General features: G+C 42.6%; 1 protein-coding gene across 1 annotated transcript in view; it reads right to left on the minus strand.

The window, feature by feature from the left end:
- LOC126260213 (solute carrier family 15 member 1-like) overlaps positions 1–24,622 on the minus strand; it is a 212,065-nt gene that overhangs the window by 70,834 nt on the left and 116,609 nt on the right. Inside the window, exons 4-7 of the mRNA XM_049957509.1 lie at positions 14,275–14,353; positions 14,043–14,184; positions 13,828–13,920; positions 290–564 (exon numbers count right to left, since the gene is read on the minus strand). Of these exons, the coding sequence (XP_049813466.1) occupies positions 290–564; positions 13,828–13,920; positions 14,043–14,184; positions 14,275–14,353 (589 nt within the window). The remainder of the gene's footprint in view (positions 1–289; positions 565–13,827; positions 13,921–14,042; positions 14,185–14,274; positions 14,354–24,622) is intronic.

Consider the following 24,622-nt stretch of genomic DNA (forward strand, 5'->3'; position numbering starts at 1 on the left):
ACTGAGAGTCAACACGGAAAGGGTAATCACAATTGTCGTTTGGAGAGTCTTCTTACTGGGGTAATACTACAGTTTGCAAGCACATGTAAAGTTATATATAAATAGTACAAAGAAAAAAATAACTTCTTTGGTCATTCTGGAAGAACAAAAAGTTCGAACAAAATGTTCAACTGACGGTAATCTGCTTTGAAAGGAACAGAAATTGAAAAGAGTAATCTAGAAACTGCTGTTTGACTTATTTCCAAAATTAACAGTTTCAAGAAGAGTAACTCATCAGATCTGACCATACCTGTTGCGATGATCATGAGAATGGCTGGAACACCAAAAGCGAGAGAGTAGCAGCTGTCGTGTCCGAGGCACGTTACATCCTCTCTCAGAATTGGTGTGATGAATGTCGACACCAGGCTTCCAGCGTTAACAGAGAAATAGAACACTGAGAAGAATTGAGCCAACTGCTTCTCTTGTTCCGGAAGCACGAACTGGTCTCCACCGAAAGCAGAAACGCACGGCTTTATGCCTCCAGTTCCCACGGAAATGAGAAAGAGTCCTAACATGCTTATGGCCCTGAAAATAATTAAAAAGAAGCTCAGAAAAAGTAATACCATAGAACTGTTGAAGAGCCTAAACATACGTTTATTTCCAATGCATTACTGTCAAATAAAGGGGAAATAAAATTGAAACGCTAACATATTTCGCTTGCGGCGTGCACTGCAGCTGTAGAAGCTATAAAGCTAAGTACTGACAAACTTATTTGTGCTCTGTAATACAGTTATTAAATTTAATAGTTTTCAGCCGTGTTGCGTGACGTTTGTGGCGCAATAACGTCTTAATAAACTTTTGTCACTCATTTAAAAATTCCTGTAGTAGTTGGTGTTGGAGGTGCACCTTCTTTTAGATTGAAGTCAGCTGATAGGTATACCTGTTTAAAGGAAGTCCCTCTAACTAAGAGCTCACATTCCGAGGATGTCATGTTTCCAAGTAGAGAAGGAATTAGAATATTTCATCAAAATATAAGAGGTATTAGCGATAAAGTTAGTGAACTGCTTATAGATGTTGACTATGAAATTATTGGTATATCAGAGCACCACTTAAATAATCTGACAATTCAAAGGCTTCCTTTACCAGGCTACAGATTAACTGGCTGTTTCTCAAGAGTTCCTTGTGGGGTGGGGGAGTGGCTCTGTACGTAAAAAAACAGTACTCCACTTGAGTCCATAGACGTATCACGACACTGAGCAGATACTTGAATGTTGTGCAGCGGTAGTTGAATTTAGTGAAACTAAACTTCTAATTGTTGTTGTTTATAGGTCCCCTAACTCCGACTTCAGAGCATTTCTGCTCAAGCTAGAGAGGTTTCTTGATTCACTTTGTAGGAAGTACAGAAACTAGTTATACGTGGTGACTTCAATATAAAGTTTGTATACGATGGTGCAAGAAAAAGGATGTTGGTAGATCTCCTAAATTCATATGATCTGATGCAAACTGTGCTTTTTCCAACTAGGGTGCAGGGGAACAGTAGCGCAGCCATAGACAATATTTTTATTCATTCTTCATTACTAGATGGGCATTCTGTTAGTAAAAGAGTGACTGGCCTTTCAGACCTTAACACTAAAAGGCTTTTGTACTCAAACCTGTCATACTTAATTACAAACAATGTAGGAAAGTTAATCCAACAGCAATAGAGAGTTTCTTAAACCTTGTCAAGGAACAAGAGTGGCAAGATGTTTATAGTGCCGATAACATAGATGATAAATACAATGCTTTCCTTAACACATTTCTCATGCTCTTTGAGAGTTGCTTTCCATTAGAACATTCTAAATGGGGCACTAGCCGTAATGGGCAGCCCGGGATGCTGACTGGTGGGATAAGGATAACATGTAGAGCAAAGTGGGAATTATATAAATGTTAGAAGTAGTCACAATCAAGCTACAGTAGCCCGTTACAAACAATATTGTCAGGGAGGCAAAGAGCATATGGTACGCAAATAGAATAACTAATTCACAGGATAAAATTAAAACCATATTGTCAGTGGTGAAAGAAGTGCCTGGTCAGCAGCACAAGGTCGACGATATAAAGTCAGTTCGCAGTAAAAATATTTCTGTTACTGATAAATCAGATATATGTACAGTATTTAACAATCATTTTCTGAGCATAGCTGGTGAATTAAATCAAAATTTAGTTTCTACAGGAAATCATATAGCTTTCTTGGCAAATGCCTTTCCGAGATTGATGTCTGAAATACTCCTCTGTGATACAGACAAGAGGGAGATTGATTCAATAATTAAATCACTGAAGATTAAGGACTCTCATGGCTATGATGGAGTGTCCAGCAGAATATTAAAGTACTGTGCTGCACATGTTAGCCCTGTATTTAGCCATACTTGTAGTTTTTCCTTTAGGAATGGTCAGTTTCCTGAGCGACTAAAGTACTCAGTAGTAAAGCCGCTTTATAAAAAGGGAGAAAGGGATAATGTAGATAATTTTAGACCTGCTTCTATGCCATCAGTGTTTGCAAAAGTTATTGAAAAGGCTATGTATGTAAGGATACTTGATCATTTTATATCACACGATTTGCTATCAAATGTGCAATTCGGCTTTAGAAGTTGAATATGCTATATTCTCCTTTCTCAGTGAGGTACTGGATGGGTTAAACAAAAGGTTTCGAACACTTGGCATATTTTTTGATTTAACTAAGGCATTTGATTGTGTTGATCACAAAATATTCCTCCAGAAGTTGGACCATTACGGAATACAGGGAGTAGCTCACAATTGGTTCACTTCTTACTTTAGCAACAGGCAACAAAAGGTCATTATTCACAATGTTGATAATGGCTGTGATGTGGGGTCTGAGTGGGGGTACTGTCAAGTGGGGGGTGCCCCAGGGATCAGTGTTGGGGCTACTCCTGTTCCTTATTTATATAAATGATATGCCCTCTAATATTATGGGTAACTCTAAAATATTTCTGTTTGCTGATTACACTTTTTTTTAAAGTTTACGTGTGACGAGGGCCACCCGTCGGGTAACCACTCGCCTGGTGCAAGTCTTTCGATTTGACGCCACTTCGGCGACTTGCGCGTCGATGGTGATGAAATGATGATGATTAGGACAACACAACACCCAGGCTCTGAGCGGAGAAAATGTCCAACCCAGCCGGGAATCGAAGCCGGGCCATTAGGATTGACAGTCTGTCGCGCTGACCACTTTTTTTTAATCTCATTTCGTTCGTTGCATCTGCTCGGGGCGGACGTCACAAGACACTCGTTTCAGTTCGTCTTTGATCAATTACCTCAGTTTTTTTATTATAGAGGGTAGCTAAACCCTCTGACCGCCCACTCAGCTACCGGGGGCTAACTTCTGATGACACTAGCTTGGTAGTAAATGATGTTGCGTGCAACATTGGCTCGGTTTCAAATAATGCAGTACATGACCTCAGTTCATGGCTTGTAGAAAATAAACTAACGCTAAATCACAGTAAGACTCAACAAAACCTGACGTTTTAATTTCACAGAATGGGCAAATGATTAGTGAAACTGAACAGTTCAAATTTCTAGGTGTTCAGATAGATAGTAAGCTGTCGTGGAAAGCGCACCTTCAGGATCTTGTTCAAAGACTTAATACAGGCATTTTTACTATTCGAACGGTATCAGAAGTGAGTCATCGTTCGACACGAAAATTAGTCTACTTTGCTTATTTTAATTCGCTATTGCCGTATGGTACTATATTTTGGGGTAGACCACTCGCCTGGTGCAAGTCTTTCGATTTGACGCCACTTCGGCGACTTGCGCGTCGATGGGGATGAAATGATGATGATTAGGACAACACAACACCCAGTCTCTTCTCATTCTAAAAGGATATTTTTAACTCAGAAACGGGCGGTTCGGGCAATAAGTGGTGTTAGTTCTCGAACCTCTTGTCGACCTCTGTTCAAGAGTCTGGGTATTTTGACATTAGCCTCTCAATATGTATATTCCTTATTGTCGTTTCTTCTTACCAATCTTAGTTTATTCCCAAGAATAAGCAGCTTTCACTCGGTTAATACTCGGCAGAAGTCAAACCTGTATTTGGATCGGACTTCCTTAAATCTTGTGCAAAAAGGTGTGCAGTATACTGCTGCATCCATTTTCAATAAGCTGCCACTCGAATTCAAAAATCTTAGCAGTAATCCACTCGCTTTCAAATCGAAACTGAAGAGTTTCCTCATGGGTCACTCCTTGTATTCTGCCGAGGAGTTCCTTGAAAAATTAAGCAGATTTTTATTGTACTGCTGATAGCGTTTACTTAAACTTATGGACTGACTCTTTTAAGGTTCATGAACATTTGTTTTTATCTGTTATTACGTTTATGTTTTAATTTAATGTGCCGGCCGCGGTGGTCTCGCGGTTCTAGGCGCGCAGTCCGGAACCGTGCGACTGCTACGGTCGCAGGTTCGAATCCTGCCTCGGGCATGGATGTGTGTGATGTCCTTAGGTTAGTAGGTTTAAGTAGTTCTAAGTTCTAGGGGACTAATGACCACAGCAGTTGAGTCCCATAGTGCTCAGAGCCATTTTTTTGAAGCCAATTTAATGTACTGACACGTTCCAGGACCTTGGAGATTTGCTCCTCAATTTGGTCCTACGGAACTTGACGTGTAAATAAATAAATTACTTCAGTCTATGTCATATGGGATCTTTTGTTGGTTTAACTCATCAACCCAAGAGAAAGTTCTCCAAGTCCAAACGTAACCCGCAGAGGTCTGTTCAAGGAACTGGGGATGCTATAGTGCGCATCATTCACGACAGCGGACGAGTTTATTTTCGTTCTGCGCATTTGACGTCACAAAACACAGTCAGCCAATGAACAGAGAACGACGTTGCCAGAGCTCGACTGCAGTGCAGAGCACGGACGAGTGGCTTCGGTTTTAGAAACGTTCAGTCATAAATAAAGTAATTGAAGAAAAGCAATGTCTTGATAGTAGACTTTCTTTTATAGAAAGTTTGGAAAAAGCATTCTTTATACCAATTGCTTCATATTCTATTAATTAATTAAACCAAACAAGCAATAAGCCTCCTAATTCAGGCGATAGCAAGAAAAGGTGTTTGTATCATTCTCACGAACCGCTTTTTCGCAATAAAGAACAGCGGTAATTGTTTATTTCCTATTTTACTTCGACGAAACGCGAGTAATTCATAGTCATATCAACAGTGTTTGTCGGTATTTTGCGTGACATTGTAGAGTTCTCCAGGAAATGTATTGAACAATGGGTTGCGTCAGCATATTGGTTAAGGTGTTTGGCTGCAAAGTGAAAGATTCTGAGTTCAAACCTTATTCTGTGCTTAATATTTTCTTTATTCAAAAACAATATCGAAGTGTCTTACTTCATGAATTTTATTCATTTGAATGTAATTTTTTGAAATTTCTAGTGCTTTGTCTCTTCATTATAATCATAATAAGTTTTCGGTTTTTCTAATTTTGTTCTCCAATATTTCTTTTCACAGAAATTAAAAACAATAAAAAAGCACACCAACAATATTCATGTTCTCTGTTTTGTTTGTATATCTTCTCTTCCGCAGTCGCTGATTTACTATTCATATTGAGATATATTCTTTTGCGACAGTATTAAAAGTATTATTTAGAGCAGAATTTCGGCTCATACGTTGCCGAGCTACTTGATTGTCTGACGCAATTCTTTGCTTCGCTGCTTTGGCAGCATCATCACATTCAATGTTTTCGTCGACTGATCTATGTTTTGGTAAGTATTTGCTGTCCGTTGTGACAAACACAAATTGTTTGTGCACTGTGCCTCACTGACAATATATTTTAGTTTCTATGTTTTACTACATCCACAATTCAGTTTCGTGTACTTCGCAAATTTTGTTTTAATTAGACCTGACCTCTATGAGGATGTCCTCATATCAGTGACCATAAGGAGGTTGTCCCCCCATGAACCATGGACCTTGCCATTGGTGGGGAGGCTTGCGTGCCTCAACGATACAGATAGCCGTAGTGTAGGTTCAACCACAACAGAGGGGTATCTGTTGAGAGGCCAGACAAACGTGTGGTTCCTGAAGAGGGGCAGCAGCCTTTTCAGTAGTTGCAGGGGCAACAGTCTGGATGATTGACTGATCTCGCCCTGTAACACTAACCAGAACGGCCTTGCTGTTTTGGTACTGTGAACGGCTGAAAGCAAGGGGAAACTACAGCCGTAATTTTTCCTGAGGGCATGCAGCTTTCCTGTATGATTAAATGAAGATGGCGTCCTCTTGGGTAAAATATTCCGAAGGTAAAATAGTCCCCCATTCGGATCTCAGGAGAAAGAAAACTGGCATTCTACGGATCGGAGTGTGGAATGTCAGATCCCTTAATCGGGCAGGTAGGTCAGAAAATTTAAAAAGGGAAATGGATAGGTTAAAGTTAGATATAGTGGGAATTAGTGAAGTTCGGTGGCAGGAGGAACAAGACTTTTGGTCAGGTGAATACAGGGTTATAAATACAAAATCAAATAGGGGTAATGCAGGAGTAGGTTTAATAATGAATAAAAAAAATAGGAGTGCGGGTAAGCTACTAAAAACAGCATAGTGAACGCGTTATTGTGGCCAAGATAGACACAAAGCCCACGCCTACTACAGTAGTAGAAGTTTATATGCCAACTAGCTCTGCAGATGGTGAAGAAATTGATGACATGTATGATGAGATAAAGGAAATTATTCAGGTAGTGAAGGGAGATGAAAATTTAATAGTCATGGGTGACTGGAATTCGACAATAGGATAAGGAAGAGAAGGAAGCGTAGTAGGTAAATATAGATTGGGGCTAAGAAATGAAAGCGGAAGCCGCCTGGTAGAATTTTGCACAGAGCATAACTTAATCTCTAGCTAACACTTGGTTCAAGAATCATAAAAGAAGGTTGTATACATGGGAGAACCCTGGAGATACTAAAAGGTTTCAGATAGGTTATATAATGCAAAGATAGAGATTTAGGAACCAAATTTTAAATTGTAAGACATTTCCAGGGGCAGATGTGGACTCGGACCACAATCTATTGGTTATGAACTGAAGAAACTGCAAGAAGGTGGGAATTTAAGGAGATGGGACCTGGATAATCTGAAAGAACCAGAGGTTGTACAGAATTTTAGGGAGAGCATAAGGGAACAATTGACAGGAATGGGGGAAAGAAATACAATAGAAGAACAATGGATAGCTTTGAGGAATGAAATAGTGAAGGCAGCAGAGGATCAAGTAGGTAAAAAGACGAGGGCTAGTAGAAATCCTTGGGTAACAGAAGAGATACTGAATTTAATTGATGAAAGGAGAGAATACAAAAATGCAGCAAGTGAAGCAGGCAAAAAGGAATACAAACGTCTCAAAAATGAGATCGACAGGAAGTGCAAAATGGCTTAGCAGGGATGGCTAGAGGACAAATATAAGGATGTAGAGGCTTATCTCATGAGGGGTAAGCTGGATACTGCCTACAGGAAAATTAAAGAGACCTTGGAGAAAAGAGAACCACTTGCATGATTATCAAGAGCTCTGATGGAAACCCAGTTCTAAGCAAACAAGGGAAAGCAGAAAGGTGGAAGGAGTATATAGAGAGTCTATACAGGGGCGATGTTCTTGAGGGCAACATTATGGAAATGCAAAAAGAGGTAGATGAAGATGAAATGGGAGATATTAAACTGCGTGACGAGTTTCACAGAGCACAGAAAGACATAAGTCGAAACAAGACCCTGGGAGTAGACAACATTCCATTAGAACTACTGACAGCCTTGGGAGAGCGAGTCCTCACAAAACTCTACCATCTGGTGAGCAAGATGTATGAGACAGGTGAAATTCCCTCAGACTTCTAGAAGAATATAATAATTCCATTCCCAAAGAAAGCAGGTGTTGACAGATGTGAAAATTACCGAACTATCAGTTTAATAAGTCACAGCTGCAAAATACTAACGCGAATTCTTTACAGACGAATAGAAAAGCTGATAGAAGCCGACCTCGGGGAAGATCAGTTTGGATTCCGTAGAAATGTTGGAACATGTGAGGCAATAGTGACCCTACGACTTATCTTACAAAATAGATTAAGGAAAGGCAAACCTACGTTTCTAGCATTTGTAGACTTAGAGAAAGCTTTTGACAATGTTGACTGGAATACTCTCTTTCAAATTCTGAAGGTGGCAGGGTAAAATACAGCGAGCGAAAGGCTATTTACAATTTGTACAGAAACCAGGTGGCATAAGAGTTGAGGGGCATGAAAGGGAAACAGTGGTTGGAAAGGGAGTGAGACAGGGTTGTAGCCTCTCCCCGATGTTATTCAATCAGTATACTGAGCAAGCAGTAAAGGAAACAAAAGAAAAATTCGGAGTAGGTATTAAAATCAATGGACAACAAATAAAAACTTTGAGGTTTGCCGATGACATTGTAATTCTGTCAGAGACAGCAAAGGACTAGGAAGAGCAGTTGAACGCAATGGACAGTGTCTTGAAAGGATATAAGATGAACATCAACAAAAGCAAAACGAGGATAATGGAATGTGGTCGAATTAAGTCGGGTGATGCTGAGGGAATTAGATTAGGAAATGAGACACTTAAAGTAGTAAAGGAGTTTTGCTATTTGGGGAGCAAAATAACTGATGATGGTCGAAGTAGAGAGGATATAAAATGTAGACTGGCAATGGCAAGGAAAGCGTTTCTGAAGAAGAAAAATTTGTTAACATCGTGTATAGATTTAAGTGTCAGGAAGTCGTTTCTGAAAGTATTTGTATGGAGTGTAGCCATGTATGCATGTGAAACATGGACGATGAATAGTTTGGACAAGAAGAGAATAGAAGCTTTCAAAATGTGGTGCTACGGAAGAATGCTGAAGATTAGATGGGTAGGTCACATAACTAACGAGGAGGTATTGAATAGAATTGGAGAGAAGAGGAGTTTGTGGCACAACTTGACAAGAAGGAGGGACCGGTTGGTAGGACATGTTCTGAGGCATCAAGGGATCACAAATTTAGCATTGGAGGGCAGTGTGAAGGGTAAAAATCATAGAGGGAGACCAAGAGATGAATACACTAAGCAGATTCAGAAGGATGTAAGTTGCAGTAAGTACTGGGAGATGAAGAGGCTTGCACAAGATAGAGTAGCATGGAGAGCTGCATCAAACCAGTCTCAGCACTGAAGACGACAACAGCCGGCCGGTGTGGCAGTGCGGCTCTGGGCGCTGCAATCTGGAGCCGAGCGACCGCTACGGTCGCAGCTTCGAATCCTGCCTCGGGCATGGACGTGTGTGATGTCATTAGTTTAGTTAGGTTTATTTAGTTCTAAGTTCTAGGCGACTGATGACCTCAGAAGTTAAGTCGCATAGTGCTCAGAGCCATTTGGACCACAACAACAAGTAGGTTGTGGCGGCAATGGTTAGCAAAGTACAAAGGGCAGTTAAAACAAGCAGAAAGATGTATTTGTTTAACAGACTAGATAAAAAAGCAGTAGTGTCATATCTCAAAGAGGAACTTGAAAATTTTAGCACAGGGCAGGAGCATGGAAAGGAATTACAATCAATTCGGAAAGATTAGTTGACCATGTACTGGACAGAAATGTACCCAGTAGAACAGTTCACGATGGGAGGGACCCTCCATGCTATATAGTCACAATAAAGAAACTTCTAAAGAAACAGAGACTAGTGCATAACAGGCGTAAAACAAAGCATATACCTATTCATATAGAGATGCTGAATAAAACGCGGTGGGATGTTAAGAGAGCAATGTGTGAATCCTTCACTATTGTAGCAAAATATTATGAAATGAACTTTCACAGAATACCAAGAAATCAGATTGTGTATTAGGGGTATTAGTGGCACCAGAGTTATCCCCCCAATCACTCGTGGATGAGTCAGGAACTGAAATTGTAGGTCGCAAACCAAAAACAAATGCTTAACTCTTTTTTCAAAAGTTCCTTTACATAGGAAATCCCAGGAAAGTTGTCCAAATCTAATCCTCGTACCAATGAAACGGTGAGTGAAATAAGTACTACTGTCAATGGCGTCGAGAAAGAGCTGAAATTAAAACTGAACCCAGCTTCAAAGCCTGATGGAATCCCTACAGGACTCTATAATGAATTTTCGGCTGAGTTGGCCTCTCCTTTTACTACAGTCTATCGCAGACAACTCGGACAAATGTGAAAAAAACTAGTCCCCTTTGTCAGAAGAAAGCACATATCACAGCCATTTCCAAAAAGGGTTGTAGAAATGTTCCACAAAACTAGCGTCTTATATCCTTGACACAGATTTTTTCAGAATCTTGAAATATACCCTGAGCTCAAACATAATGGGGTATCTTGAACAGAATGACCTCGTCGTAACTGCTACTCAAACGAAAAAAGTTCTTCAAAATTTAGGTCGCTGAAATGTTGTGTATGTTAAATATTGCTGGGTTCTAATGAGGCAGCGTAAAACCTAATCGACACTGGAATATAAGTTTGATGACTATTTTTCTGCTGAAGAGGGAGTGGGCTAAGTTGCATTGTGGTGGAAGATGGAGAGCATGGGTGTAAGGACGATGGGATGTGTTGGAAAAGGCACAGCAGGACACCAGGATTGGTGATCAGAGGGGAAATAGTGGGGTCATTGGAATTTACTTTGCGAATAATGTAAGATCTGCGGAGGTGTTCAATGTGGGTCAAGATGGGTGGAAATTTGATGAGATAATAGAAGATCCACTTGCGGGAAGGTAAACGCATGACTTTCAAGGATTTGGAGGGAACGACAGAACTTTGGAGCAACGAATATTCATGCAAAAATTGGATAGGAGAGGATGGGTCGGATAAAGGTTTTGTAGATGAGGAGGATAGTGGAGGGGTGCAATCCCCATATTTGGCCTGTTAGTAGTTTTAGTCTGTTGTGGGTTTTATGTTGTATGGTTAGTAGGTGAGGTTTCCACGTTAGTTGCCGGTCGAGGGTTATTCCAAGACATTTTAGTGTATATGTTAACTGGGTACGACGATTGAAAATGGTGAGGTAGAAGCGTGTAGCCTAAACTGCCTGCGGTTCTATCTGTAATTATAGCTTTGACTTTGAAGCGGTTGATCTAGAGCTGTCGTTGGTTCCACCAGGATGTAAACAGATTGAGATTGATTAGGACGGATGTATGGAATTTCTGAAGTGTAGGGTAGAGAACTAGGAAAGCGGTGTCATTGGCATACTGAAGCAGGTGGAAGGTTCAGGTGGAGTTCGGATTCGACATCTAAACTCAGACTGATACTATAAAATGTCTACAATTAGTGTTGTAGAGCTACAACTTCGTCACTAAGGTTTTGCAAAGAATTTGCAAAGAGTTTTTATGCTAATCTGCATGTAAAAGTGTAGTACTCATAATATAAAAACGTAGGGTTAAAGTAGCATAACGATAATAAAAAGTAATATTAATCGGACATTTGCCAGGCAAGCGCTGGCGCCCTATTTTTCTCTTGGGTTCGGCATACAGAGATATTGCTTACTATGCCTAGGTGTAAAGTAAACAGCTTCCGTTAGCAGGCGAACTGCTGTACTTGTCTGATAACGGCGGCCACAGCATTTCGATGATATGTCCACACGTCCCTCGCATTTCATCTTGCGACTTGCTTCGTTTTGTGTACTGAGCCCGAAAAACCATCCTAGACTCTGAAAGATTATGTAATTAGATTTTTTGTTGCGTTTGTATATTGTCAGTAATTGCTGGATTTATCTTGTAGAAGGAAACTGATTTTTCTTGTAGGAGGAAACTGATGTATCTTGTAGAAGGAAACTTAAAAATGGATGCTCCACATCGGCAATCCGTCGTTTCACAAATTTTTACCGTCCAGTTGAGACTGTGTTCTACATATAATATTCGGATCATCTAATGTTCTCCGTGCCTCCGTGGCAGATACGCCGACGGAGAAAAATCGCAATACCAAGTTTTGCCACATAAACGGAAGTTGACTGGCGCGTTCCTACATCTGAAAGATGACGTCTGTTCAAATTTCGCCCAGTCGTGTAAGAGTGGCGCTAGAAGCACCAATATGAGGATGCAAATCACGTTTGCTTTAAATACAGGCTTGACGGTCGTGAGTATTAGTTACCTTTGAAATTGGACGTGATGTTACTCGAGAATGTCTTTAAGGCGACAATGACGCAATTATCAACACCTCAATGAGTTTGAGCGAGGTCGTGTAATACGGCTACGAGAAGGCAGATGTTCCTTCTGCGGTACTGCAGGAAGACTTAGCGGGAATGGAGGCACTGTACAAGATTGCTGGCAGCAGTGGTCAGAGGAATCTGTGTCGCAAGAAGACCAGGCTCCGGACGGGCACGTAGCACTTCCAAACTGGACAACCATCGTGTTCGACATATGGCTCTGATACATCGCACTACATTTGCAGTTGGAATTTGAGCAGCAGTTGGCACCACAGTAACACAACGAACTGTTATAAACCGGTTACTTCGAGGACAGCTCCGAGTCAGACGCTCTGTAGTGTGCTTTCCATTGACCCCAAACCACCGCGATTTGCGACCAGTGGTGTTAAGTGAGAACTCATTGGAGGCCAGGGTGGAGGTCTGTTTTCTGATTAAAGCTGGTTCTGCCTCGGTGCCAGTGATGGCTGTGTGTTGATTAGAAGGTCAGTTGAAGTCCTGCATCCAACCTGTTTGCGTGCGAAACATTCTGAACCTACACCTGGAGTTATGGGCTGGGATGTGATTTCGTATGATAGCAGGAGCACTCTCGTTGTTATCCCACGCATCCTGATAGCAAATTTGTACGTCAATCTCATGACTCGACCTGTTGTGCTGCCATTCATGAACAACGGCCCAGAGGGTGCTCTCGAACAGGATAACGCTCGCCCAAATACCGCTGTTGTATCACAACATGTTCTACAGAGTGTCGACATGTTGCCTTGGCCTATTCGATCACCATATCTATCTCCAATTGAGCATATATGGGACATCATCGCACGACAATTCCAGCGTCATCAGCAAACTGCATTAACTGTCCCTGTATTGACCGATCAAGTGCAACAGGTATGGAACTCCATACCATCCGGCACCGTACAACACAGTGCATACACGTCTGCATGTTTGTTTTCAACATTCTGGCGGTTACACCGATCGTTAATGTACCAGCAATTCGTATTTTCGATGGCTTATCTCGCTCTTACATTGAGCTGTAATCTTGCAATGTTAATCACTTAAGTATGTAACCTAGAAAAATGTATGCCCGAAATTTCATTATTCTACATGAATTATTTGTTTGGTGTTCCGATTTTTTCCGTCAATGTCTTATCAAGTTCTTATTTACTTATTTCAGTTACAGTGAAGTGACAATACTTCTCAGAAATATGTACAGTGAGAAACAGTTTAGTTTAATTACAATAGTAAGGGTACTTGGCTTACTGTTTCGCATTTCACATGCTACAAGTTTCTAAACAAAGTTATGGATTATACTTCGGCTTGTTTAACATGACTACTTCGGAGACTGGAAAACTCGCCTGCAGGAATCAATAGAGATTTCGCTTGTACTGTTCATGTGAAACTGACTTTTCTCTGATAACATATGTTTTGCCTTTATTTCTGCTATTTATACGTACAATATGTTATCGGTTTCAGAGTTATGTAACGTCCATATGACTGTCCAATCAATCGAGTATAGAATACAGCGAGTAAAACAAACAGCGTACACACAGACATTTTGTGGAAACGCAGCCTATCTGAAATAAACTCTCAGTTTTTTTTAAGATCTAAAATTGTGTACATATTTTGCAGTCGTTAGAGGATCCCTGAAACAAAACCTGGTAGCCACATTATTATACAAATGGTTCCGGTACCACACATATTATCACTACGATGTCTTTTAAAAACTTACTGTGAGGGCATCCCCGGAATTGCATCATCAGCAGCAGCCAAAGACAGCACTATGCTCCCTATAGCATACACTATCGACAAATACAGTATAGTCCTGAAAAGACAAAATATCTTTGTGACAGAGGTAATATTTCAATCAAACATTTAATAATGTTCTTGAGTATTGTAGTCATTCCAACAATGGCTTGTAGAAGCTGGTTAGCTTCTTTTACTGACCTGAACTTGCCTAAAAAGCTGTCAGCTAAAATTCCTCCAAATATTGGAAAGAAATAACATAACATAGTATACGTGTGATAAATAATTGTTGCAACTTCATCTGTATATCCCAAAATGTTTCTGAGATATATTGAAAGAACAGCTGAAATAGACATATTAACATAATGTAAGTGCAGAAGTTCATTAAAGCCTATAGAAACATTTTCAAAAACAAGAAAAAAGGTGTACTTACTTCGCATTCCATAGAATGTGAACCTTTCACAGAACTCATTGCTCACAATGAAGAAAACCGATCGTGGATATTTTATTTTCTGGAAAATAAGCAGGATTGTCACTTCACATATGGAACAATTCAACATACCACAGCCTACATTCAATAAAAAGAAACTGTATGTCAAGTCTCCTTATCATCTGGTAATGTAACTAGAATTCCCAACTAATATGGAGTAGTATGACGCAGCATATAGACAACGAGCATAGCTGAGTGACAATGTCAAACAGGAACACTGCCACGTACAGCCCCCTAGGACACTCTGGTAGGGGCACACAGAGGCAAGTACACTGAATAACTTACGTGCAGGGACACCCCTCCTAAAAGAAAACGATAGCCAACCAAGGCTGTCCAAGGCAGCCTGTAAAATAGCATCAGTTGTAATAATTTACTTCAACAAGATTTCGCAAACAAAGGAAAGAAATCTGTGGTAAGGACTTATGGCACCAAACTGCTGAGGTCATCGGTCCCTAAGCTTATGCACTACTTAATCTAGCTTATACAAACTTACACTACATCTACATCTACATCCCTACTCCGCAAGCCACCTGACGGTGTGTGGCGGAGGGTACTTTGAGTACCTCTATCGGTTCTCCCTTCTATTCCAGTCTCGTATTGTTCGTGGAAAGAAGGATTGTCGGTATGCTTCTGTGTGGGCTCTAATCTCTCTGATTTTATCCTCATGGTCTCTTCGCGAGATATACGTAGGAGGGAGCAATATACTGCTTGACTCCTCAGTGAAGGTATGTTCTCGAAACTTCAACAAAAACCCGTACCGAGCTACTGAGCGTCTCTCCTGCAGAGTCTTCCACTGAAGTTTATCTATTATCTCCGTAACGCTTTCGTGATTACTAAATGATCCTGTAACGAAGCACGCTGCTCTCCGTTGGATCTTCTCTATCTCTTCTATCAACCCTATCTGGTACGGATCCCACACTGGTGAGCAATATTCAAGCAGTGGGCGAACAAGTGTACTGTAACCTATTTCCTTTGTTTTCGGATAGCATTTCCTTAGCATTATTCCAATGAATCTCAGTCTGGCATCTGCTTTACTGACGATCAACTTTATATGATCATTCCATTTTAAATCACTCCTAATGCCTACTGCTTCCAGTTGCTGACCTGTTATATTGTAGCTAAATGATAAAGGATCTTTCTTTCTATGTATTCGCAACACATTACACTTGTCTACATTGAGATTCAATTGCCATTCTCTGCACCATGCGTCAATTCGTCGCAGATCCTCCTGCATTTCAGTACAATTTTCCATTGTTACAACCTCTCGATATACTACAGCATCATCCGCAAAAAGCCTTAGTGAACCTCCAATGTTATACACAAGGTCATTTATGTATATTTTGAATAACAACGGTCCAACGACACTCCCCTGTGGCACACCTGAAATCACCCTTACTTCGGAAGAGTTCTCTTCATTGAGAATGACATGCTGCGTTCTGTTACCCAGGAACTCTTCAATCCAATCACACAATTGGTCTGATAGTCCATATGCTCTTACTTTGTTCATTAAACGACTGTGGGGAACTGTATCGAACGCCTTGCGGAAGTCGAGAAACACGGCATCTACCTGTGAACCCGTGTCTATGGCCCTCTGAGTGTCGTGGACGAATAGCGCGAGCTGGGTTTCACACGATCGTCTTTTTCGAAATTTATTATTTCGGCCTTTAGTCTGTCATCCTCTGTTTCAGTACCATTTTGGTCACAGAGTGTCTGGACATTTTGTTTTGATCCACCAACCGCTTTGACATAAGACCAAAATTTCTTAGGATTTTCTGCCAAGTCAGTACATAGAACTTTACTTTCGAATTCATTGAACGCCTCTCGCATAGCCCGCCTCACACTACATTTCGCTTCGCTAAGGACAACACACACACCTTTGCCCGAGGGAGGACTCGAACCTCCGACAGGAAATCCGCGCGGGCCGCACGGCCACCCTGCGCGGCTTAATGAATGTGCCTTGTCGCCTCTACAGTCAGCAGATGTAGTACAAGAACTAACCCAAGACTGAGTAAGAGGCAGGTGAGAGAAATGGTCCCGTACAGTCAACTAGAAGAAGAGAGCGATGGGCATTTGTCTCGCCCGAGAGTCTTGTTAAAAATAAGCAAATTCTCGAGTATATCATGGAACATCTCTAACAGTGCTGCAATTCTCTGCTCTCAATTGATCATGTAACAACTACTCCCTGGGGGTGCGGCTGTAGGATTAAGCCGCGAGTCGACTAGATGCGTCTGTCGCAACCTCAGAAGCGTTTGTTTTACGCATACAAAAACGAATAATTAATCTAAGTATTAAACAGAAATGATGCGTTGCTTTGAATCGCCGCAATTTTTATTGATTTTTCAGGAATATCTTCTCTGAGTCAATTTGGAAACAACAATATATTTACGAAAAGAAAAAAAAAACAGAACTAAACCCAGTCGGGATGGCATTTAGAAACAAACGCATTTTACTGCCTTCCACTGAATATCTTGCATTGTGAATTAGCTATGATGCCTCTTCGTTCTAAACTGTGCATTTCAAGTGGTAAATGCTAAGTCGAAAAAAATATCAATAGAAGAGGTTTTGGTATATGATCATTAACGCCAAATAAAATAAAAAATACGATGAGTTATCAAAAAATTTTAATTATCATCTCAAAAAAATACGAGGTACATCCAGAAAGTAAGAATACAAATGCTGTGTAAGACACAAGGATTAGTTTTCAGAGTTGGCACCCGTGACGTGACCAGATGTTCGTAACTGTGAAATGAAGCCATCGAGCGCCTCATTCAGTTACGAAATGTTGTCGTAGCAGCATAACACGTCATAAAGTGCACCCTTCGTTTGCTCCATCTACAGCAGTCCTCACTTTGCGTAACAAATCGGCGGCCTGTATCCATGGCTAGCTTGTGGAAACCTACGTATTGGAGGTAATGAACCGCCAGAATGTTACCAAGAGGGTTAAATGGTTCGAGTAAGGCCGTACCGATACCCACGGTGAAGAAAGAAGTGAGAGACCGTCTGTCGTTTCAGTAGAGCTTGTACAGAAGGTTGAAGAAGAAGTTCGCGTTGCTGATCGTGTGGCTCTTGACTCCCTTAAAGGAAGTGTTCCACACGTTTTACAATGTTACCTGGGTGAAATCGTGTTGAAATACTTGGGTGCCAAGAATGTTGAATCCGGAACGCCATGAAAATCGCGTGTCGACTGCATGCGAATTTCTTAAACGTCTTCAAACTGTGGGTAAATCCTTTGTCGACTCAGTTGTGACGAGACGTGGGTGTGTCACTATATTCCTCAGTAAAAAAGGCAATCTCTGCAGTGAAGCCATACCCATCTCATCCTCCAAAAAATTCAACATTCAACCTTCAGAGAGGAAAGTTATGGCGTACGTCTTTTTGGACCAGAAGGGGCTCTTGTTGGTCGATTTCATGCCCAAAGAGACATCAATGCTGCTGCATTTTGTGAGACCCTGAAAAAAATCAATGACAAAAGGATATTCTGACTCGTGGTGTGTCACTCCTTGTTGACAACGCTGGACCCAATAACGCCCGTCTCATAATGACCTGATCGTGTCGTTTGGCTCGGGCATTGTGACACACCCTCCCTACTCTCTTAGTCTGGCACCCTCAGAGTAATATTTTTTCAGTAAATTGAAGGAGTTCTTGGGTGGACAGCGCTTTTCGAACGATAAGGAGATCAGGGACACTGCGACAAAGTGGAGGATTAGAGTATACAAAAGCGGTGCCCAGTCTTCAAAAGCGCGTTATCTAAACGGCGATTATATGGAGAAATAATAACACACTTTGGCACGTATCACGTAAGTTTCATTAAAATATATTCTTTTTTTTATCTTTAAAAGTTGTATTCTTACTTTCTGCATACCCGTCGTATTAACCTAATTAACTACACTGTCCAGTTACATTAGAGTGACCACCTGTCAAGAACCTGAAAACCACCAATCGTAGCGCGGGCGTGCTGGAAGAGAGTCATTGACGTTCAGGAAGATACAGACAGCGATGTAGAGCCATGCTGATTCCAGTGCCGCGTCCAGCTGCGGCTAGCTTTCACAGCTGATCCAACGCGCGAACTGCTCGATCAGGGTGGTCCCACAGATACTCGATTCAGTTTAAATATGGGGGGTTTGGTGGCCAGGGGAGTACGGTAAAGTCGTCCCGGTGCTCTCTGAACCACGCACATACGCTGCAAGGTGTGTGACATTGTCCTGCTGGTAAATGCCATAGCGCCGAGGAAAAACAACTTTGTGTAGGGGTTGACACGGTTCCCAAGGATAAATGCATTCTTGTGTTGATCCATTGTGCCCTCTAGAATCACGAGATCACCGAGGTAATCCCTCAAAAACATTCTTCAGACGATAACATTCCCTCCTCCGGCTGAGACCCTTCCAACGATTGTTGCAGGGCCATGTAGGTCAAAGGCCGTATGTCCGATTGAGTATAAAACGTGGCTGATCTGAAAGGGCGACCTGTCGCAACTCAGTGGACGTCCAACTGCCGTACCGGCGTGCAAACTCCAATCTTCTGCGCCCATGAACAGCGGCCAGCATGAGTGCTTGAACCAGGCGCCTGATGTAGGGGCCTTAAGCAGCAACGTTCGCTGAAAGGTCGTTGAGGAGATACTGTTGCTAGCCCCTTGGTTCATCTAAGTGGTCAGTTGCTCAACAATTGCTCGTCAATTCGCCTGTACACATCTCTGCAGCCGCCGACCACCACAGTCATCTTGACCCAAAAGCCAACACTCATTCCCTTTTCGACACACACAAATACGTAGCTCCATTTTCACATTACGACAACGACTGCATTGCTGTTTCCGTGTCGTCCTCTCCCCCCCTCCCCGTCACGCTTTATACAGGGTGGTCGGAAATTCCCGTTACAGACCTCTAGGGCCTGTATATGGGAGTGAGTACATCGTATTTTGAATAGGAATCCATGTCCGGAAATGTCACCCAACGAGGCTACAGAGCGTCAAAGTTATAGGCGCGGGCGTCTGAAAAAGTACGTATACATGGGGTGATTCCGTGATGATGCTACAGACTTTCTAGGATGATGGAGAACGATTTGTGTATTAATTTGAAGTAAGGATCCCTGTACCGGAAACGAACGAGTCGAACGTCATAAACGAAAACCGTTCTGATACCTCTTACAGTTGAATACATGTATCGGTTCTTGTGTTGCGAAGAGTGTAGGGCTGGTAAATTTCAGAGGTGGTAGTATGGACAAAAACAAGAAAAAAATGTCCAATAAACGTGGACTCCAAAGTACGTACGTTAACAACTATGAACACAGGCTCAATAGAGGAGATGTGTTTCACGTTAGTCAAAATGAACGAATGGTCATAGCTACTGAGGTATGCATTTTAGAGCCCACGTTTACTGGACATTTTGTCTTGTTTTTGTCCATACTACCACCTCTGAAAGTTACCAGCCCTACACTCTTCGCAACACAAGAACCGGTAAATGTATTCAACTGTAAGAGGTATCAGAACGGTTTTCGTTTATGACGTTCGACTCGTTCGTTTCCGGTACAGGGATCCTTACTTCAAATTAATACATTTATCGTTCTCCGTCATCCTAGAAACATCATTACGGAATCACCCCGTGTATACGTACATTTACAGACGCCTATAACTTTGACGCTCTGTAGTCTCGTTGCGTGGCGTTTCCGGACATGGTTTCCTGTTCAAAATACGATGTACTCACTCCCCTCTACAAGCCCTAGAAGTCTGTAACGGGAAATTCCGACCACCCTGTATACCCTCCACTGCTAGTGGTGCCACCTGCTGCCTGTGTGTGGTTATTGCAGATTGACGTCGAACATAGGCGATGGTCATATTAATATGACTGGATAGTGTATACAGAATGATTCAAAACAACGTTTACAAACTGACATGGCATATCGGGGGGCATACAACAAGTATCAGTAATCACATATGAAACGGGGGCCGCAAACGCCACGAGAGAGCGTTATGGCCACGAGAGGCGTTGCTATACAAACACGGGCGGAGCGCATCGAGACCTTCGCCATTCACGCCGTGGAAGCGTTGGCAGTAACATGGTTAGCTATAGGTACCGCGAAATAGCTCAGCTGCACGTAATATACGCCGCGCCCGACTGCAATGGGCAAGAAGCCGTGCGACTATGCCGTGCGAAGTATCTCAATAGAAACGTGCAGTGCCACACATTATTCGCCACCCTGCATCGCCGATTGTGCGAAACCGGCTCGTTCCATGTACACAAGCCGTATCTGGTCGCCAATGAACAACGCGGACAGTCGCGGCGGAAAAAAGCGTGATCTCGAAAGGGTGTAGTGCACGTCGCCACTGATATTTCCCAACCCTCCGTCTAGAGCATTGTACACGACAAAGGACTGCATCTGTTTCATTTCCAACGCGTCCACGTATTGCAACCGGAGGACTACAAAAAGCATTTATGATTTGCGCTGTGGTTTCGGCAGGAATTCGCTGCAGACCGAAGCTTCAAGGCGAGTGTCCTCTTCCTCGATGAGGCCGTGCCGGCCGCTGTGACCGAGCGGTTCTAAAAAAATGGCTCTCAGCACTATGGGACAACTTCTGAGGTCATTAGTCCCCTAGAACTTAGAACTACTTAAACCTAACTAACCTAAGGACATCACACACATCCATGCCCGAGGCAGGATTCGAACCTGCCTCCGTAGCGGTCGCGCGGTTCCAGACTGAAGCGCCTAGAACCGCTCGGCCACTTCGTTCGGCGAGCGGTTCTAGGCGCTTCAGTCCGAAACCGCGCTGCTACTACGGTCGCAGGTTCGAATCATGCCTCGGGCATGGATGTGCGTGATGTCCTTAGGTTAGTTAGGTTTAAGTAGTCTGAAGGGCCTCGTGTATGAAACACACGTTACATCGCCGGAGAGCCTAGTGAGCAGGATTGTAGCGGCAGCAGGACGTCTTCGAGGTTCACCAGGAATCTTTGAGAGGATGCGCCGTGCTATGCGGCGTCTGTCAGACCTGTCTCGATACATCTGGACAAACTTTGAGCATCTCTTGTAGTGGACGTCTATTTGTAGCACGTGCCTAAGTAACTTCAACACCTTTTAGGATCCCCGGATGACCTTTGCGAACCCCGGTTCCTACGTGATTGCTGATCGTCGTGTGTGCCATGTCAGTTTGTAAACGTTTTTTCGAATAATCCTATATATTTGTTTGCAGGTACATGTCCACAACCACGGTATACATTGATATCTGCACGCCACAGTACCGTAGCACGCCGCCAGAGGAACGAACACGAAATGATGCAGACCCTCGCTAAAGCTAAGATGAATTACGTCGTTATGTTTTTGCTCCTGTTGCGGAGTGCTACGTTACTGTGTCGCAGGAATTTCAATGTTTATCAGACTGTACGGGCCCTAGCCTCTATTACCTTTTTCTCAAAATGATCCCTAGGCAAGATATACGATGGTAGCAGCTTTATCGTCGAGTATTCTTCTTCTCAGAACTTACGGAACAGAGTTTCGCGAGAACTACGTCGTTGGTTTTTCGAGGATTCCCTTCTAAGTTCCCCAGCCTTTCTGCCACACTTTCATATGGAATACTTCGACCTGTTACAATACCAACAGCGCGTCTCTGGTTTCGTTCAGGAGTGGTGTCATGCCCACTTGTTAAGGAGCCTAAACATTTGAACAATACTCTAACATCGGTCATCCGGACGTCTTACGTTTGCTTCTGTCACACATTCATCGTCCAGTACAACGTAAAGGTACCGATAAGGTCTGTGGCGCAATGCCGTGTCTGGCCTGTTGGCCTTACTACGGGCAACATGCAGTTTCTCTTGAGGCGGAGAATGACAGGCCCAGCCGTCTTTTACCCAAGAAAGATCCTCGTTATTTGAGAGCAGGCTTAGTAGACCAAGGGCCGTCGTGGAAGGATTGGAACGAGGAAAAATCCCCGTGCCTTTCCGGGACTGAATCCCAGTATAACGTATGTGGCTCTATTAGTCAAATACCCCACGGCCCATCACATATTTGCGAAGATACTCTTTAGTATTGGTTAGTAAGTGATACAGTGTCGAGCACCTTTCGGAAGTCTAGCAAAATGGTTCTTAACTGTTGATTTGTATCTATTGCTTCCAAGACGTCGTGAGTAAATAAAGCAAGCTATGTTTTATACGTGGCGCCTCCGAGATGTGCATTTAAATTTTCCTTAATATCAAGTTTTAAGATAGCATGACACTTCGGCACTCATTTCGTATAAGACCGACGTGGCCAGCTCGTAAAACAATAGGTGAATATTCAGTAGTGAGTGAAACCACTTTTCTAGGCGCTACAGTCTGGAACCGCGCGACCGCTACGGACGCAGGTTCGAATCCTACCTCAGGCATGGATGTGTGTGGTGTCCTTAGGTTAGTTAGGTTTACGTAGTTCTAAGTTTTAGGGGACTGATGACCACAGCAGTTAAGTCCCATAGTGCTCAGAGTCATTTTCTTGAAACCACTTGCTGACGTTAGCGATCTAAACATGATGTTCAAGTTGCGACCCTTAAAATTTTCTTTGCCACTTATCACTGATACAGTCGTGTCGCTTAAGAGGGCATTTAAAAGGGGTCCCATCTCTGACATCGTCATAGTCTACCCAAGAAGCTACCTCTCTCTCGTGACACGCATAAATGGGAATCGAGGAATTTTAACATTGTATCACTTGAGATACGAGGGGTCATGACCGCTTCCAATAACATTTATCAGTTACGGTATTCTGAATAATCTTTCGGTTAACCAATCACAGTTACTTTCCTCCGCCTAATCGTGGTTTCTAAAGTAAAGGATAATTCAAAAAGATTCATTCGCTTTCACAATACTATACCTTCTACGAGGGCTATTCTACGGGATGCGACCGGTCGCGAAATGTAAACCACAATGAAAATCAAAAATGTTTTATTTGCAACTGTTTGCTTCACCTTCCAGCTACATAGTCGCCGCTCCGACTGAGACATCTGTAGTAGCATTGTACCAACTTTCCAACACTCCTGCCATAGAAGGCAGCCGCCTGCGCTTTCTGCCAATCCTCTACGCTGATCTGCAGCTCGCTGACTGTGCCAAAATGTTGTCTTCAGAGACAACGGCTCATCAGAGGGAGCCAAGTCAGGGCTGTATGGTGTGTGATCAAACACTTCCCTTCGAAAACGCTGCAGGAGCGTCCCCACTGCCCCTGCAGTGTGCGGTCGAGAATTATCATGAAGTCAGTTACGCTATGTGGGCTGCATGAAATCAGGCGAAACTTCTCACAGGCACTCATACTTGGCGGTTGATACTATATTCTAGGCATCCATACGTGATCACTGTGAGATCAGAACTGAAAATAGCGACGTGAGGCGATCGGCAGGCATACTACGAGGATCACCCCAAAAGAAATGAACACTTTTTTTTTAATCCATCTTTTATTCTACATGTTTGAAAGTTTTACAGTGTGTAGATACATCCTTTAGGAACAATATTTTCATTTTTCCACATAATTTGCATGCCTCTCAACTGCCTTACGCCATCTTGGAACCAGCGCCCGTATACCCGCACAGTAAAATTCTGGACCAACCTGTTGGAGCCACTGTTTGGCAGCGTGCACAAGGGAGTCATCATCTTCAAACCTTGTACCACGAAAAGAGTCTTTCAGTTTCCCAAAGAGATGATGGTCACATGGAGCCAGGTCAGGACTGTAAGGCCGGTGTTTCAGTGTTGTCCATCCGAGTTTGTGATTGCTTCTGTGGTTTTTTGACTGACATGTGGCCGTGCATTGTCGTGCAACAGCAAAACATCCTACTTTTGCCGAACACGACTCGGTCGAGCTTGAAGCTTCTTCAGTGTCGTCACATATGCATCAGAATTTATGGCGGTTCCACTTGGCATGATGTCCACAAGCAAGAGTCCTTCGGAATCGAAAAACACCGTAGCCATAACTTTTTCAGCAGAAGGTGTGGTTTTGAATTTTTTTTTTCTTCGGTGAATTTGCATGATGTCACTCCACTGATTGCCTCTTCGACTCTGGTGAAAAATGATGGAGCCATGTTTCATCACCTGTCACAATTCTTCCAAGAAATTCATCTCCACCATTCTCGTACTGTTCCAAAAGTTCGCTGCATACCGTTTTTCTTGTTTCTTTGTGAGCCACTGTCAACATCCTGGGAACCAACCTGGCACAAACCTTTTTTAACGCGAACACTTTCAGTATTCTGCAAACACTTCCTTCCCCTGTCCCAACGTAGCATGACAATTCGTTCACTGTGATGCGTCTGTCAGCAGTCACCAAATCGTTAACTCTCTGCTTATTGTCTGGAGTG

This window comes from Schistocerca nitens, chromosome 5, assembly GCF_023898315.1.
Source record: "Schistocerca nitens isolate TAMUIC-IGC-003100 chromosome 5, iqSchNite1.1, whole genome shotgun sequence".
Classification (NCBI taxonomy): domain Eukaryota; kingdom Metazoa; phylum Arthropoda; class Insecta; order Orthoptera; family Acrididae; genus Schistocerca; species Schistocerca nitens.